General features: G+C 40.1%; 1 protein-coding gene across 1 annotated transcript in view; it reads right to left on the minus strand.

Annotated features, from left to right (window-relative positions):
• NRP1 (neuropilin 1) overlaps positions 1 to 15,081 on the minus strand; it is a 134,675-nt gene that overhangs the window by 66,457 nt on the left and 53,137 nt on the right. The window contains 3 exon segments of the mRNA XM_002923752.4: positions 642 to 797; positions 6,821 to 7,048; positions 12,903 to 13,084. Of these exon segments, the coding sequence (XP_002923798.2) occupies positions 642 to 797; positions 6,821 to 7,048; positions 12,903 to 13,084 (566 nt within the window).

The raw sequence follows: 15,081 nt of genomic DNA on the forward strand, positions 1-15,081 counted from the left end.
CCTTGGGCCCTTGAAAGAGCCGGACACCACATAAACTTTGAGGAAGGGTTATGTTAGTTGAGCTGTGTATTTTAATAAGATGTGAAACATATTACTTTCTCTTTCTCTTGTGGAAAGTTAGAACAGAAATTGAAACATGCTTCTTTTATACGAATATCCACTTCTATTCACATAAGAAAGAAAAACAAAATGGCGTCCATCTGGGTCTTCCTGATCCAAACCTTCATGTGTCAGCATCTATCCTGTCAGGCTGCCCTGTCAATAAACCACCACAGATTTGTTCCTATCACTTCTGATCGATGCCTGTCCTTTTATGATTCTCAGCCCAATACACATTCAAGAGGGCCAGACATGTGGTCTGCCTATAGTTCATTTTCTCAGGGCCCTGTTTTGCCATTTCCCACTTTCTCCCATAACTTCAGAGGCTTACAAGCAGCCTTCTCATCCACAATTTTCTTAAGAAGGCACACCAAATAGTTCTTCCTATTTATGTTCATAAAAACCATTTAAAAGAGAAAAAAAAATACTTGGCACTCCAATTCACAAAACATTTCTTCAGTGTTTCCTGTGGCCACAGGTGTGTGAGGAGGAATAACAGGGAGCGTTTACCACAGCGGTCTGCAAGATGAATAAATACTGACCTTCTGAGACACTGCTCTGCAAGACGCTGTAGTTTGCTGAGAAGCCTTCTTTTGCAATTGCACTGTCGGTATAAAAAACCATGGAGAGAATGCCTGATGAAGAACGGATTCGACCTGGTGTCTTCTGTCCACAGTAGCGCCCGATGTGAGGGCCAACTAGAAAGGGAGAAATGCAGAGAACATTAAAATATCTTTTGTTCCACAGCAGATGCAAGAATAACAGTTTCAAACATGGGTCCCGGCAGAACCCAGAAGTGTTTTCTTACCCAAAGCAAGTCTTCCCTGGTTAATTGGTTTGCAATGAACATATTGGATCAGGTTTGTGGAGAGGATTTAAAGTGTGCTCAGAAGGGCAATCACAAACATAACTACATTCCCCACTGAGCAGGACTGTTTTTAGGAACAGAATCGAAATGCTTGCTTCAGCTGCAAAGAATGAGATTTGGGCCGTCAAGGGGCACCTTGACATTCATCTCCAGGACCAAACTGCATACAATGCCCAGGGCTGAGATTCCAGCGAGGCTGTGATCACCGAGGGCTCCCGAAGTTGCCTTACTCACTTCTCTCACCCTAGGAGGAGATCCTGGATGGAACCAGACCAGTACCAGGAATCTGATCCAGCACTGAGTAACCCCGATGTCCTTCCTCATTCCATCTTCTAGTCCTGGAGACTTATTATGAGGAACATCATAGACTTGGACAAAGAACAATGTACCATGTCCTACTCAGGGCTCTATCTATAGGCTAATTAATAATTGTAACAATTAAAAAAATAGAAGATACAGATACCAATAATTTGCACATAATAATAAGTTGTAAACAAAATGAAAAGAAAATGCATCTGACTTTTCTTCCAGTATTTTCCTTCCACAAAGTAGGAGAGTTGACTTCACTGCACTCGTGTCCTGTGGCCAAAAGACAGCCCAATGCAGCCATTTGACTATGCATACTAGGGGAAAAAAGGAAGGACCCAAGGCAGTGAAAGATTGGGAACACTGATTAATTTTGATAAGTTAAACTGCTGTTTGGCTTAAATTGGCCACCACTTTATTGACGATATTTTAGATAAACGTTGGCAATTAGTAATTGTAAGTTGCCTTATAGACAGTGCACAAGCCCTCTAGGCTTGGAGAATCTTTCCAATTCCCTGTCCAGATCATCAGCAAGGCAAAGAAGAAAAAAAAAATCCCCCTTTCTCTAGTTTTTTTTATTTTTTATTGCACATATGGTAAAAACGTACCAGATGGTTTGGGCTTAGAAGGACAATCTGGTGTGGACCATTTTCCCCTCCAAGAAATCCATGGTTCTCTGCATTTCAACTAAGAGTTATTGCTTTGCTCAAGGAAGCACAGTGGGTGGACCCCTTTCTGGAGGAATGAGACTACAGCAGGGACATGGTGTGCCAAGGCCTGTGTGTGTAACTTGGATGCAGAAGGCAGTGGATGGGGACTAGAAGAAGCTTCAAATGTGATTGAAAAAGTGAGCCTCATAACAGCTGATCTCCCTGGAGCCACAGGTACCCGCTGAGTTCCTGGTAGGCAGCTGGCTAGTCTGAGCACCCTGCTTTTTAGAGTACTCAGATCCTTGGCTAACAGGTTTTCAGCCCTTGGCCAACCCACTTAAAACAAAACAAAAAAATGCCCAGAAAACAAAAAAGGTTGTTTCCACACTTGAGTTAGTGTGAAATGGTTATGTTGAATATCTGGTAACTTCTCCAGGCATTCACAGGAATTGATTTGATTGAATTCAACGAGTTTTCTCTACGGTAACCCCTCACTCTCCAGCAACCAAACATTGTGTGTGTGTTGACTACTTTATCATGAAGAAAACAAGGACACTAGCCCGTTAGGGGCATCGGTACGAGGGCCCCACGTGGTCATGAACAGCGGCTCTGCATCATGGGAAGAAAATGTTATTACATCAGACTTCCCAGTTGGCTGAAGAAAGCATCTCAGGAGAGGAAACTCTGTTTTGTTTCTCTTCAGATTTAATCTGAGCTCAGCTTCTTCTACAAGGATTAGTTGTTTGCTAGATTTTCTTCATTCTGAATGAATTCAACACCTTTTTTCTTCCCTATGGAGCGCAAAGTTGCCCGTGACACATGCATGAAAATATCGTGCTAGAGCCATGAACTCGGGTCTCTCCTTTCCTCAAGAAGAATCCCATTTCTGATCTGCAATCTTAATGAGAGGCCTGGAGTCCATTCGTGTGCTCTCACTCTTTTCCCTCGTTTGAATTCCATTATTGTGGCTTCATAACTTTCTTTCTCTTTAGTTTGCGGGCAAACTTTTACAGCCCGCTCCTTGGAGCCATTCTCTGATCATCGCAGCCACTGACCTCTCCAAGAATACAAGTGCAGGAGGGAAGCTGCACTCACTCCCTTAAGCTGTGCCTGCAGATTCTTCCCCTCTGCTACCACCCCATTCCTCTGGGGAAGGGGGGGAGGGGGAGTGTCTTTGAAAGAGCAAACAGAAGAGAACTTGTCTAATGCAGACTCGTAATTTAGAGAGTCTCCATGACTCACTGGTTCATAATGTGTAAGACATGCCGGGTAAATCTGCCTTCTGTCCTTTAGAACATTGCCCCCGGACAGCAGTGCGCAACTCTCTTTAGGAGCCCTCGAGATATGAGAGTGAAAAGGCTTTTTCGACCATAAGACAAAGAAGTATTGAATTTTCCTGAACAACAGCAAGACCTTAGCCGAGCAAGCTAATGCAATATTGATCTGAACAAGAGTGGATGCCGTATTCTTATCCGTCTCCTGTGTGCGCTCATTTGTGTATTTACATGAACACAGCTATTGGATTCCCTACTTCCGTTACTACTTACCCAAAGGCCAAGGAGATGAATGGAAACTGTCACAAAAACAGCAGAACTCAAAAATTGCATTATTGGAGAATTTAAGCAAGTGACGTGTGCTAAGCAATCTCTAATGGGACAGTAGGTCCTCCGTGATCATATCTTTTCAGGTGTGAAGGCGATACTGAATTTGTGTTGTTTAAAAGATACACCTGCAACCCTGAATGGCAGTACCCTGGTCTCTGTATTTTTCCATCAACCTTTCAGTAATTATAACCTCTCCTCAGAATCAGACGACTTGGCTTTCTGCCCCCTTTCTATGTGGAAGAAAAGGGGCAGCAATCTACTATGAAGACGTACTTTTAAAACGAGGCATTCTGAATAATGAAACAGAAAAGGGAATCATTTCGAAAAGGTACGAAATAGACCATGTACTCTTCTCTTACAAGAGTAAACTGTTTGTTGGAGAATATCTAGACTTTGCAACTCTTCCCCAGAAAAAAATATGCATATTTGTGTCATCTATATTTTGGAATGTGTATATTTTATGTTTATATCATTTTTATTTTATATTTCTATCTCAGAAAGTTAATTTTAATAGAAGTAGTAAGTCAAAAAAAAAAAAAACCAAACAGAACTCAATCTAATTTTTATGAAACCCATTCCTCAAATAGTTGGTAATTTTTGGAATGTAGATAACACCTGCATTTCCAGCTCCTTGGCCCAGCCTAGACAGAGAGCTGACTTCGTGCGTGCCCACGCCATGTGAGCTAAGCATTCGTGTTTGGCTCCATAATTCAGCACAGACATTTGCGACACCCACCAGGGTGGCACGCTCAGCTCATGGCTCACAAACCATATGTAAACTTCCACCAATTACTTCAGAGTCGCTATTTGTGACTCCATGGAGCTTCAGAGAGTGATACATGGGGATGTGCGATTCACCCCATGCATGCCTCGGATATTGAGTTCTGGAGTAAATTGCTTTTCTTCAAAGTCAATCCAAATCAATGGGTAGCTTTCAATTCCTCAGTCATCTTAGTGTGTATGATAAAATGCAACCTAAAATCCCTTGATGGTTTAAGCCTTCAGCACCTTCTGGTTGTCGTTTTTGGAAAGGGTATCAAAGAGTAAAAACAGTTTTGCTGGCAAGGAACTGCATGTGTTGAACTAGTATGACAAAAATGTTTCTAGTGCCACTGACAAGAAACCCAGGAGGGGCAGTCTGCCATTTTGCCTAAAAAGGAGAGAGCTGTTGTGCTGGCGTAGGCTGGACAAAGCCAGGTAAGTTTTAACAAATACACAAACACAGTTTTCACATTCCAAGGCCAGTTTTCTCTGGGAATAAGTCAAGTGCACCATAGTTTAAAACATGAGTGAATTGCAAGGTTGATAATTCTTATTGTTAATTGTTCCTCACTTCAACTCAGTGATTTTCTAGAGCCAGAAAATTACTACTTTGAAAAACCCTTGACACTAATAACAATGTGCTTCTTTCTGAAAGTATTCTAAATAAGTTGGTTGATTGGATCTCCTTTTCAGATGTCAATTTAAATGTAAGTTCTGGAAAGGAAGGCTGCAAATTTGGGTTGTGAACAAATAAACCCATTATTAAACGTTCCAACTATTATTACAATACTATTATAATATTGTTTTCCTAATTATCGGATTGAATACTTGGAAATCAATCAGCACTCTGTTTGGGCAAATCTCATTACTTAATGAAGGAGTTTCGATAAGATCATCATAACCCTATTTATATAGTAATAGACCAAAGAAGAAACTAAACCAATGATAGCTCACCCATTAACTCCAATGACAATATAAGCTTTCTCTAAACCTAGTTTATCTCCATTGCTGTTTACTATTGAGGAACATAGCTAAATTGAATTACATTGATAATTTTAAAGTCATTTCAGAGCAAGGCAATCTCATTCACGTGATACTTGCCCTTCATTTACAATTTAATATTTATTTAAATATTCCTTCCTCCAGCCTGATCATAATATCTGACTTTATTTTATAGATGGTTATACATCTCTAACTGCATGATATGTAAGAACTTCCAAGCTGCCCTTTCTGATCTGTATAGAGTGTGTTCTCTAGAGAAATCTTAATATTAAACCAGACTAAACACAAGACAAGCAATGCAGCTGCAACAAATTATTTGATATTATCTCCCTCTGTTCAGGATTTGGGTGTGTATTTTTGCCATTCACATCCTAATTCACAAGGACTGAAATGGAAAACTTTCATTTAGCTGTCCACATGGCTACCCACCCCCCCTTCAAATCTTTGCTAAAATGTCATTTTTGTAATAAGGCTGAAGCTGACCACCTTATTTAAAATTTCAACCTACACATCCCTCTTCCTAACAATAGCACTTTTCATGCTTTTGCTCTCCTCTACTTTTTCTTTCTTTCCGTCTTGTTGTTGTTGTTGTTTATAGAACTTCTCATCTTCTGACATTCCACTCATGTAATTCATTCACCTATAATGTGTATTGTTTATTGTCCCATTCCCCCTGGCAGGACTGAAACTCTGAGAGGGCAGCCATTTTTGATTGTTCTATTTACCAAGTGGCTAGACCAGTGCCTGGTACATGGGAGGTGTTCAGTCAATATTTTTTAAATGTAGGGTGAATTTAGATGATAAGAGCAATGTAGATAGAGGATGTTTTTTGAGTGATTCAAATTGACAAAAATAAAAATTCCCTAGGAGCAGAAAAGGAATCTGCCTAAATTAGCAATGCTCCCCCCCACCCACGAATTAGGAATGTCCAAACATTCTCATTCCTTTTCTAAATTTCTAAATTTTTGGTAACTGCATAATAGATGTACATTTCACCCTTAAAATTGTATAAATTACTTAACCTCTCTGGACCTTAGTCTCTGCATTTCTAAAGTGAATGGTTTGACTTAATTGCTCTTTTAGGGTCCACGAATTAATGACCAGTAGGCAGGTCAATGAAATGAGCAAAATGCTTTAGTCAGGAAAACCATGTGTTGGTCCCAATTCTACCAACAAAAAAAAAAAAAAAAAAAAAAAAAAAAGGAAAGAAAGAAAGAAGAAAGAAAGAAAGAAAGAAAGAAAGAAAGAAAGAAAGAAAGAAATAGCTATGAGACCATGGATAATCTTTCATGGCCTCAGTTTCCTTATCAATAAAATGAAGAAATTTGACAAGATAATTACTGTCTTTTAAGCGCAAATATTTCATCGCTGCTCTGCATAAAGAGAGTTACTGTTTTGGTTTGTTTTCCCTCCTCCTTTCGAGCTATTTTTTAAAAAAAAATGATGCATGTATCATGACACTTGTAAAAGGATCCGAGTGCCCTACCCCCAGATTCTTCCCTTTTTGGGATGCTTCCTGCCCTTCTTACCATCAGGGAATCCATCCCAGATTTCTAGCCGGTCATAGCGACAGAACATCCCCCCTGGAGGATTTGAGTCGAGCTCCAGGTCAAAGCTTTCAAATTCCAGGATAATCTCTGACATCTTTGGTGCAAAGATAATATAAGTGCATTCAAGGCTGTTGGGATATTTTTCAGGGAATCCGGGGGACTTTATCACTCCACTAGGTGCTGTGTAATTCTGGGAACATTCAGGACCTGTGAGTAAAAGAAGAGAACGGGCAAAGTGAAAATCCCACTCACACGACTCCACCAAGAAATAACCTGAGCAAAGGCAGGCATATCTTTCTAATAAGAGCTCACCATTATAATCACTGTCCTAATCACTCATTACTCAGCCTTTTCACAGGAGTGATAGGTATGGAAAGTCAAGCTCAGATTTATTGTGTTCCCCTTAGTTTTGCATTTGTGTGAAGCAATTTAAAAACCTCTGCTGTTGCAGAGAAAAAAAATGACAAATATAAAATCATGTGGGAATAATGAATGAGTAAGCTACAGAAATCTCGACAGAGCCCTAGAGAAATAATTATAGCCCCTTCAAGCCTAAATCTTTAAATCTTGAGGCTGACAGCCCTTTATTGGTGAAATAGAACATTTACAAAGGCGAGGGAACGAACTCAGTGGAGGGAGTTTGGGTTTCAGATTCCTACACCAGTGGCTCAGTGACTCTGCCAGATGTGACCTATGCCTCTTTGACAAACGAAATGTGAAAGGCAATTCGTACATGTACCCAGGGTGAGTGACTCATTCTGAGTGGTGTTGACACAGGTGTGCCGGGAAAGTGTGGCTGTTAGTGAGGGCACGATAAACTGTGATTACAGGCCGTGTTGCTAGAAGTCACTTGATATCAATGTTGACATCGTTGCCTTGCCCAAAGTATCAGATACAGGGCCATTCTAACATTGTTTTTAATATATATGTGTGGGTGTGTAATGTGTATAATTTTAATGACGAGCCAGTGTTACCAATACTTTACAAACTGTGGTAATTTGTAATTTAAATTGGTCAAACACATGCACACATATATTGCAAATTGACCTTTTGACTGTACGGATGACCAGAATTTCAATTCACAGCATCCAGGGCCAAATAAGGTGGTATTCACCACCATTGAAAATGGCCCATCTACAAGAACGTGAGCACATCAACTTGGCCCCTTACCACTGCCACCACTGCCATGATTTTCAAAAAGATCTTAAGACTCTCCTGGCATCAGAGATGACTTGACCCTTTTGAACCTCAAGATCCAAACTGGGGGAATGTTCAATTTGACCATTCTTTTCCTGGGCCGTTGCCTCACTGATGGGCGTGCATGGGTTCAACTCTAAATCAGGAGGTTTGTTGAGAGTGTTCTTAACGAAATATTCTCCCACAGAGCCAAGTACTAGAGGCAACAGGGTAGTCATCAATACAGATTAAATTTAGCTAGCAGATCTCTACTTTTCGTGTCTAGGGTTGGTACGTTGAATCTCTACCTCAGTGCATCTGGCAGCCTTTGGAATAAACAAATCAATTGCTTGCTCCCCATGTACATATTAGATGTCTATGGCACTGGAGACGCAGAAGAATAAAACTTATTAACTGTGCGCAATAAACCTGGTCTGTAGCGGTCTGACTTGCTTCAAACGCCTCCCAAAGCCTTCTCAGATGTGGCTCACCCTTCAGCATGATGGCTTCAGATACTTGTATATTTGATTCTAGCGAAAGTTACTAACGTGGCATTTTACCAGGTCAGTTACAGGTGAGAAGATTATGAAATATGCTATATTGTTTATAATCTGTAATCTGTTCCCAAGTTAATGGGTTGCTTCTAAGATGACAGTGACTGTGCTAATATAAACCATTAATTTACAAATAATGTATATATGATACTGGAAGCCCTTTTTTTTAATTTTTAGGATGTAGGAACAATGACGCTGGAGAGCTCCAGCTTCCTCCCTGGGGAAAAATAATGCTTTGGCTAGGCCCTTGTAAGGCAAAGCTGACAGCAGGGTTTAATTCGGGTACTAATATTTTCTCCTTCTTAAAAAGATAAAATTGCCTAGGTGAGATCAAGATTTAATGAGAGAAAAAATGATAGGAATTAAGGGCATACTTTTTTTTAAAGATTTTATTTATTTGTTTGACAGAGAGAGCAGGGGGAGCGGGAGGCAGAAGGAGAGGGTGAAACAGGCTCCCCGCTGAGCAGGGAGCCCGATGTGGGGCTAGATCCCAGGACCCTGGGATCATGACCGGAGCAGAGGGCAGATGCTCAACCAGCTGAGCCACTCAGGTGCCCAAGGGCATACTTTCAAAATCAAATAAATTTCAGTGCTTTCACTGAAGCTGGCCCAGGTATGTGACAGAAGTTGGAGAAATTCCATGGGGTAATGGAAGAGAACTGGATTGAGCACCAGAGATGAGTTCCAGTCCCACCTTTACTGCTAACCTGCTGTGTAACCTTAGATGGCCTCCAACCTTCCTGGTCCTCAGATTCTGTACATAACAAATGGGAGGAGGGCTTTGGGATTTGGAAAAAAGAGCCCTTCAAACTTAAAGATTCTATAATTTCTTGCTTCCCCAGTAAACATCAAGATTTGTGTTAATATTTTTCTTGTTCACTGTTGTATAGGCTTGCCACAGTTGAGCAAGCCCTTCCCAAAAAGGAGCAAGACAATGGCGTGGGTTATGGAATTCTGCAGAGAGCACACAAGCCCTAAACAGAAGGGCAGGCCAGCAGCCCCATGCACCCATGAGTGAGTGAACTACTAGTGTGAGAGGTGCACACCTGGCATCGGCAGCCAGTGAACACTGTGCTTTTGATATTATTTGTAAGACTTAGGGTACCTTGTGCAGCTGTGAGAAGGCCATGCATCATTGTTAATGACATTAGGATACATAATAATAATAGCTAAGATAATCTCTTTGGAATTATTATTAAATATGCAACTCTTAACCAAATAATATATGAGTGACCAATCTTGCTCTCAATAAATATGCCCTCCCCACATAGAAACCCATAGAAAATGTCTCCAGTTTCTTCTAGCAGTTGAGTCTGGATGACTCAGGCCAAGGCAAGGACAGGGAAAGAGTGATAGGTAGGGAAGCATGGGTTTCCTGGAGAAATTTTTTTAGGTGAGTGAGAATAATTGTAGGGCAGTAGCCCAAGCTTTCAGCATCTAGGGAAAGACATGGAGAAGGGGAAAGTGGGGGACCTGGGGAGAAAATTAAGGTGTCCAGGGTGGTCCAGGAGGCATGGGAAGAGGTGGGGACTGGCTTTGCTGACTGTCAGGCGAAGGTGGTCTTCTAGAAACTCAGCCTTAGGGATGCAGGAATGGCCTAAATTTTCCTTAGAACTGTAATCTACTGCCAGAAAACCTCACGGTCAACAGGTGAAAGACTCCTTTATTGGTTCAACTATGATTAGTAAAATTTATGTGTTTTGAGGAAACTTGAAATGGCTGCACTCTGGAAGAAGTGGTATTTTTTTTTTTTTTGAAGGAGATTCATGGATTCTATAATATCATTAAATGGCTTTTGAGGAAAAAAATGTCCATGAACCCATATCTGTATGCACAAGTGTGTTTGCATTAGTTAATGACTTTCTACGGAGCACCTGTAAGAATATAGTATGTACAGTGGGGTGGGGGGAGGATATTTTCTTTGCATTTTTCAGGTGCTACCAATTTGGTTGGAAAAGGAACTATGAACGCATGAACGAATTTGAAAATATTAGGGAGAAACATAACGGCTAGTGAAACACATCTGTGTGTGTGTGTGTGTATAGTATGCATATGTGTGTATTGTATGCGTGTGTTGTGCGTGTGTGTAGAGAACAAGTTGGGTATACATGTAGGAAAAAAAAAAGTAGAAGAATTAGGCAAACTTCCTGAGAAGAATAAGTTTAGAGCCAGGTTTCTGTGGAGGTTAAGGGACATAATCCGGTAGGGAGCGAGGGCTCTGAAATCTGCTGGCACCAGCTGTATCCATAAGTGTTGTAACGGCTCATGTTTACTGAAGACATTTTTGGTGACAGGCACTGGCTCCAGGTTTCTCATGTTTTCATTTCAACCGATCTTTACCACAAGCCTGTGCTAGACACTTTTGTCCATTTATTGGATGAGGAATCCGAGGCTCAGAACATTCAAGAAGACAGTCAGAGTTAGAATTAACTCCACGTTTGGTCTGTTGGACTTTATCCAGCACACTCTCCTTAGGCAGGAAACTGAGTGTGGATCTGTGCGAGGTGAGGCTGGAGAAGGTTGGGAGACCTTGATGTCAAGCCTTGAGCTTGACCCAATGGGACATTGAGGCTTGACCCAATAGGTGATGGACACTTGCCATAGGCATCTCAGGGACAGTGGCTTGATGACCATTCGAGAAGTTGTGTGTAGGATGAGAAAACAGGGAGAACCCAAATTGGGCCTGACATTCAGTTAATGGTTGTGGACAAGGAAAGGCAGCATGACTTTTGGAGACTTGTGGACATAAATTAAAAAGATCTAGAAGCCACATTGGATGTAGGGGGGCAAGAAGATAAAGAAAAACTAAGGCTTCAAGTCTCAAGGGTGGTACTGGAGATAAGGACAGAGAAAGGACAGTACCTCTGAGGCAAGGGCTCGTAGGGAGCTGAGTTCATTTGGAAGGAAGATGAAGAATTCTTAATGACTTAGTTACAGAGCTCTCTCTTTTTCAACCATCTTCTGATCTTCGAGAAACACTGTGAATGAAAGAGTACTCCTCAACTCTTTTCTGACCCCTTGTTTTCTTTGATTGTGCCATAGGCAGGTAAGCAAGGAAATGTAGATGTGTGTATATGTGTGTGTGTGTGTGTGTACATATGCATACATGTACAGTGTGATTTATATAACAGGTCAAGCAGCTTTAAACACAAGAAAGTATGTACATATGTAATCATCTGTACATACTGATGTTGTATATATACTATTATTTATGCCATAGGTTTTCTAAGTAGGTGCTTATATAAATTTTTGAAGAAAGTTGTCTCCATCTATCCACACTTATATGAGGACAGTGTCAGATTTCTTTGAAAGTTTAAGAAGTTGTACAAATGTTCCCAGAAACTCTTAATGACTCCTTTTTTTATTCTCAGTTGCTGCTGAGAATTTGTAATTGGCATGGTCAGATTTATTTTTCTATTAAAAAAAGCTTTCTTCTATATTCTAGGACAACACACTCAAATCTTGGACCTTAGGTCCTGGATTGGCCCGCTACCCTCCCCATTACTGTCAACTTAAAAGGGAAGGCTGAGTTTAACACATTTAAGGAATCTACCAGCTCTTGTGAAAAACAGTGACATCCAAATAAAGATACATTGTTTATCAATTGACTGATAGGTGCGTTCAATTCCTCAAGGCTGGGAGACTATGGATTGTCAGATTCTATCCATCTCAATATATATCATTGGAATGGATTACTAAGTGGTTATATTGGAGGGGGAGAAGGATCTTTATTTCCTAATGGAAATACCATTTCAAGGTTTACTGTTCTGTTCCAAGAAACAGCTCTTTCCCCAACTATTCCTCTTCTTAACAGACATTAACAGAAAAGCTCTTCTTCCTTCAATAGCTTTAGAAACTCTAAGGCTAGTGGACTGCTTTGCTTTTCCTGGGAAATACCAATTTTGAATTTTGTAATAAAACAAAGGGAACAGGATGTTCACGGCTTTAAGGTAAAAGGGACTCACGCATTTTTAATGAAGGAAATCAAACTTTGACAACAGATCAGACTTATTTTTGAAGAAGCAAGCTAAGAATAAAGGCTCTTAAAAGAGTTTTACAGAAGATATGCCTTATAAACACTGGTCAGCATATTAGAATGATGCAATTTTGAGTCCTGAAATACTTTTAAAAAATTTAAACATAACTTCCTCCATACATCAGGTAATTTTCCTTTGTATAAAGTATTTTCCAACAGTTTCATAGTGGGAATACATGATTTTTTACAAAAAGATAAAAGCATTACACCTTGTCTTCGTTTTGCTTTGTCTTTGATGGACTCAAACAACGTGAATAAACACTGAGCCACACTCGTTCTACTGGAAGCTACTCACCTCTCTTGAAAATTTCATAACGTATGGAAAATCCAGCTCCATGTGTCTCATAGTCAGAGACAAATTTGATAAAGAGAAATGGCCCTGAAGACACTACAGGAGAAGGGGCGATCTTCCCACAGAACTTCCCCCATAAGCGTCCATTTTCATTTTCCCCATCGATGACTTCCACGTAGTCATACCTAGCACATAAATAAGGAAGAAAATAACAGGTTAGAGAGAAATGCCTTTCTAATTTCAATGATTTAGAAGGCAACACCATCCAGCACAGTCTGTCAGGAAAACAGTGCTATCTGCATTCACCACTCTATTTCATGGAGGGAGAAAAATTCAGCAAAATGAAATAATTAAAATGGACTACATCACGTCTGTATACATCATCGGGCAACACAGAACTATTAAGAATAATGGTGTCCATTATACTTGCAGACAATGTCACTTAAAGTAACCAATTACAAGAAAAATAAAAATCTCGTGAGCACAATTCTCTATTATTAAATTGTGTTCCTTTGTCTATGGCGGTGGGGTGTCAATACATAATGCTATGCGTTCTTTTCAAACTGTGAAGTTCTTTTATGAATTCAAAATGTCTGCTTGGCTGGAGCTCTCCATGAACAATACTTTGATTTCTGTGAGCGACCCTCTAAACATATGGCCACAGAATAATAAACAGATTCTTTACTATTTAACTCAATTCTACCAAACTCCAGACTTCTTAGGAAAAAAAAAACACAAAAAAAACCAAACCAAACCTCTCTCGGTATCCACAGTGGTTGAAATACAGATCATCTTCCCCAAACTATCTGGAATTGCAGAACATAAGCGCTCTGAAGAAAAACGTTTATTTAAAAATGGAAAGTTACTTTGTTTACACCCACCAGCCCGAATCTTTAAAGGAACATTGTTGTTTGAAAAGGAAATGTGACACACTTGAAGTCACCAAAGTGATGTGATAAAAAAAAAAAAATTCAGGCTGAATAATAATACACTGAGGAGACAAATGGTAAAGGAAGTCACGATAAAATATTATTTTAAATATTGCACTGAGTTAACACATATGTTTCTTTATCTCCAAAAGGGGAGCCCTCTCCAACAGACGAGCATCCTCCTGGAAAATAGGAAGAATTTCGTTTGTTTGGTATTATCCATTTTTTGGTGTCTTTCCCTTTCCTCTCTTGTTATTTACCAAGTCACCTAGGAGCCAGATAACCTGAGCTGTCTTCCGTTTTTCTTCCAGAACCGCCACGAAAACATTACAATCCGTTCATTTCAAACCTTCGTTTTATTTCTGTGTTTAACTTGGTTCAAAAGCCCTGGGATATATTAATCTCAGGAATGGTTAAAATATGGCAGTAATATAAACTGTATCTGGCAATTTAAAGGAGATCAAAGTGGGGGAAATCTTCATGATGACCAATGTCATCTTTAACAATCCCTTTTCAAACTGTCCAGGACACATTACTTATGTTTACATAAAGTCTCACGAGGGAACTGCAAAGATGATATCACTCGTTAGAGTGGACAGCTTAAGGCTCTCTAAATTAAAAATGACATTACCTCATCAGTTAAAATTGTGTGCCAGCTTTGTGTATATCAAGAAGAAAAGAAAGCTGACATTGATGGAACTAAGCATTAACATATGTGAATTATTGTATTAACTGCATTTCCTTTACTGCATCTGATGCTTCCAGTAGTAATCACTGCCTGCTAGCCTCACTGTCCCTTCGCAAAACTATGGACATACGCAGAGGAATTGTTCGGTTCTCAATACTTTGGGAAATGCTTTGCGTGTTAAAAGAAGATGAAGCGGGAGGAGAAGAAGAAAAAGTGGAGGAGGAGGAGAAAGAAAGCATTAAGTTAAAAATCCTTATGAGCCTTTTACAATCAACTGGGGGCAGCTGGAAAGAGCACCATCTCTGTATTCATTAAGGCCTCCATGTTGGCATTTATGTAGTAATTCCTTTTATCTGCACTGTTTCATTGACTAGACAGGTATGCATGCTTCGCCCCACGCTTGCTTATAATTTAACTGTGATTTGAACTGTTGGCTGTGTTGGGCCTGGTGACGATGCAATATAGGCTTTTTACTTGAATCTTGACGTGGTCTGAATACTAAGTGGCCAACTCTGAGTGCATTTTGCTTTCCAGGCACGAGTTAGAGAGGTGGGTCAGGCTTTCC

The sequence above is a fragment of the Ailuropoda melanoleuca genome, chromosome 15 (assembly GCF_002007445.2).
Source record: "Ailuropoda melanoleuca isolate Jingjing chromosome 15, ASM200744v2, whole genome shotgun sequence".
Taxonomy (NCBI): domain Eukaryota; kingdom Metazoa; phylum Chordata; class Mammalia; order Carnivora; family Ursidae; genus Ailuropoda; species Ailuropoda melanoleuca.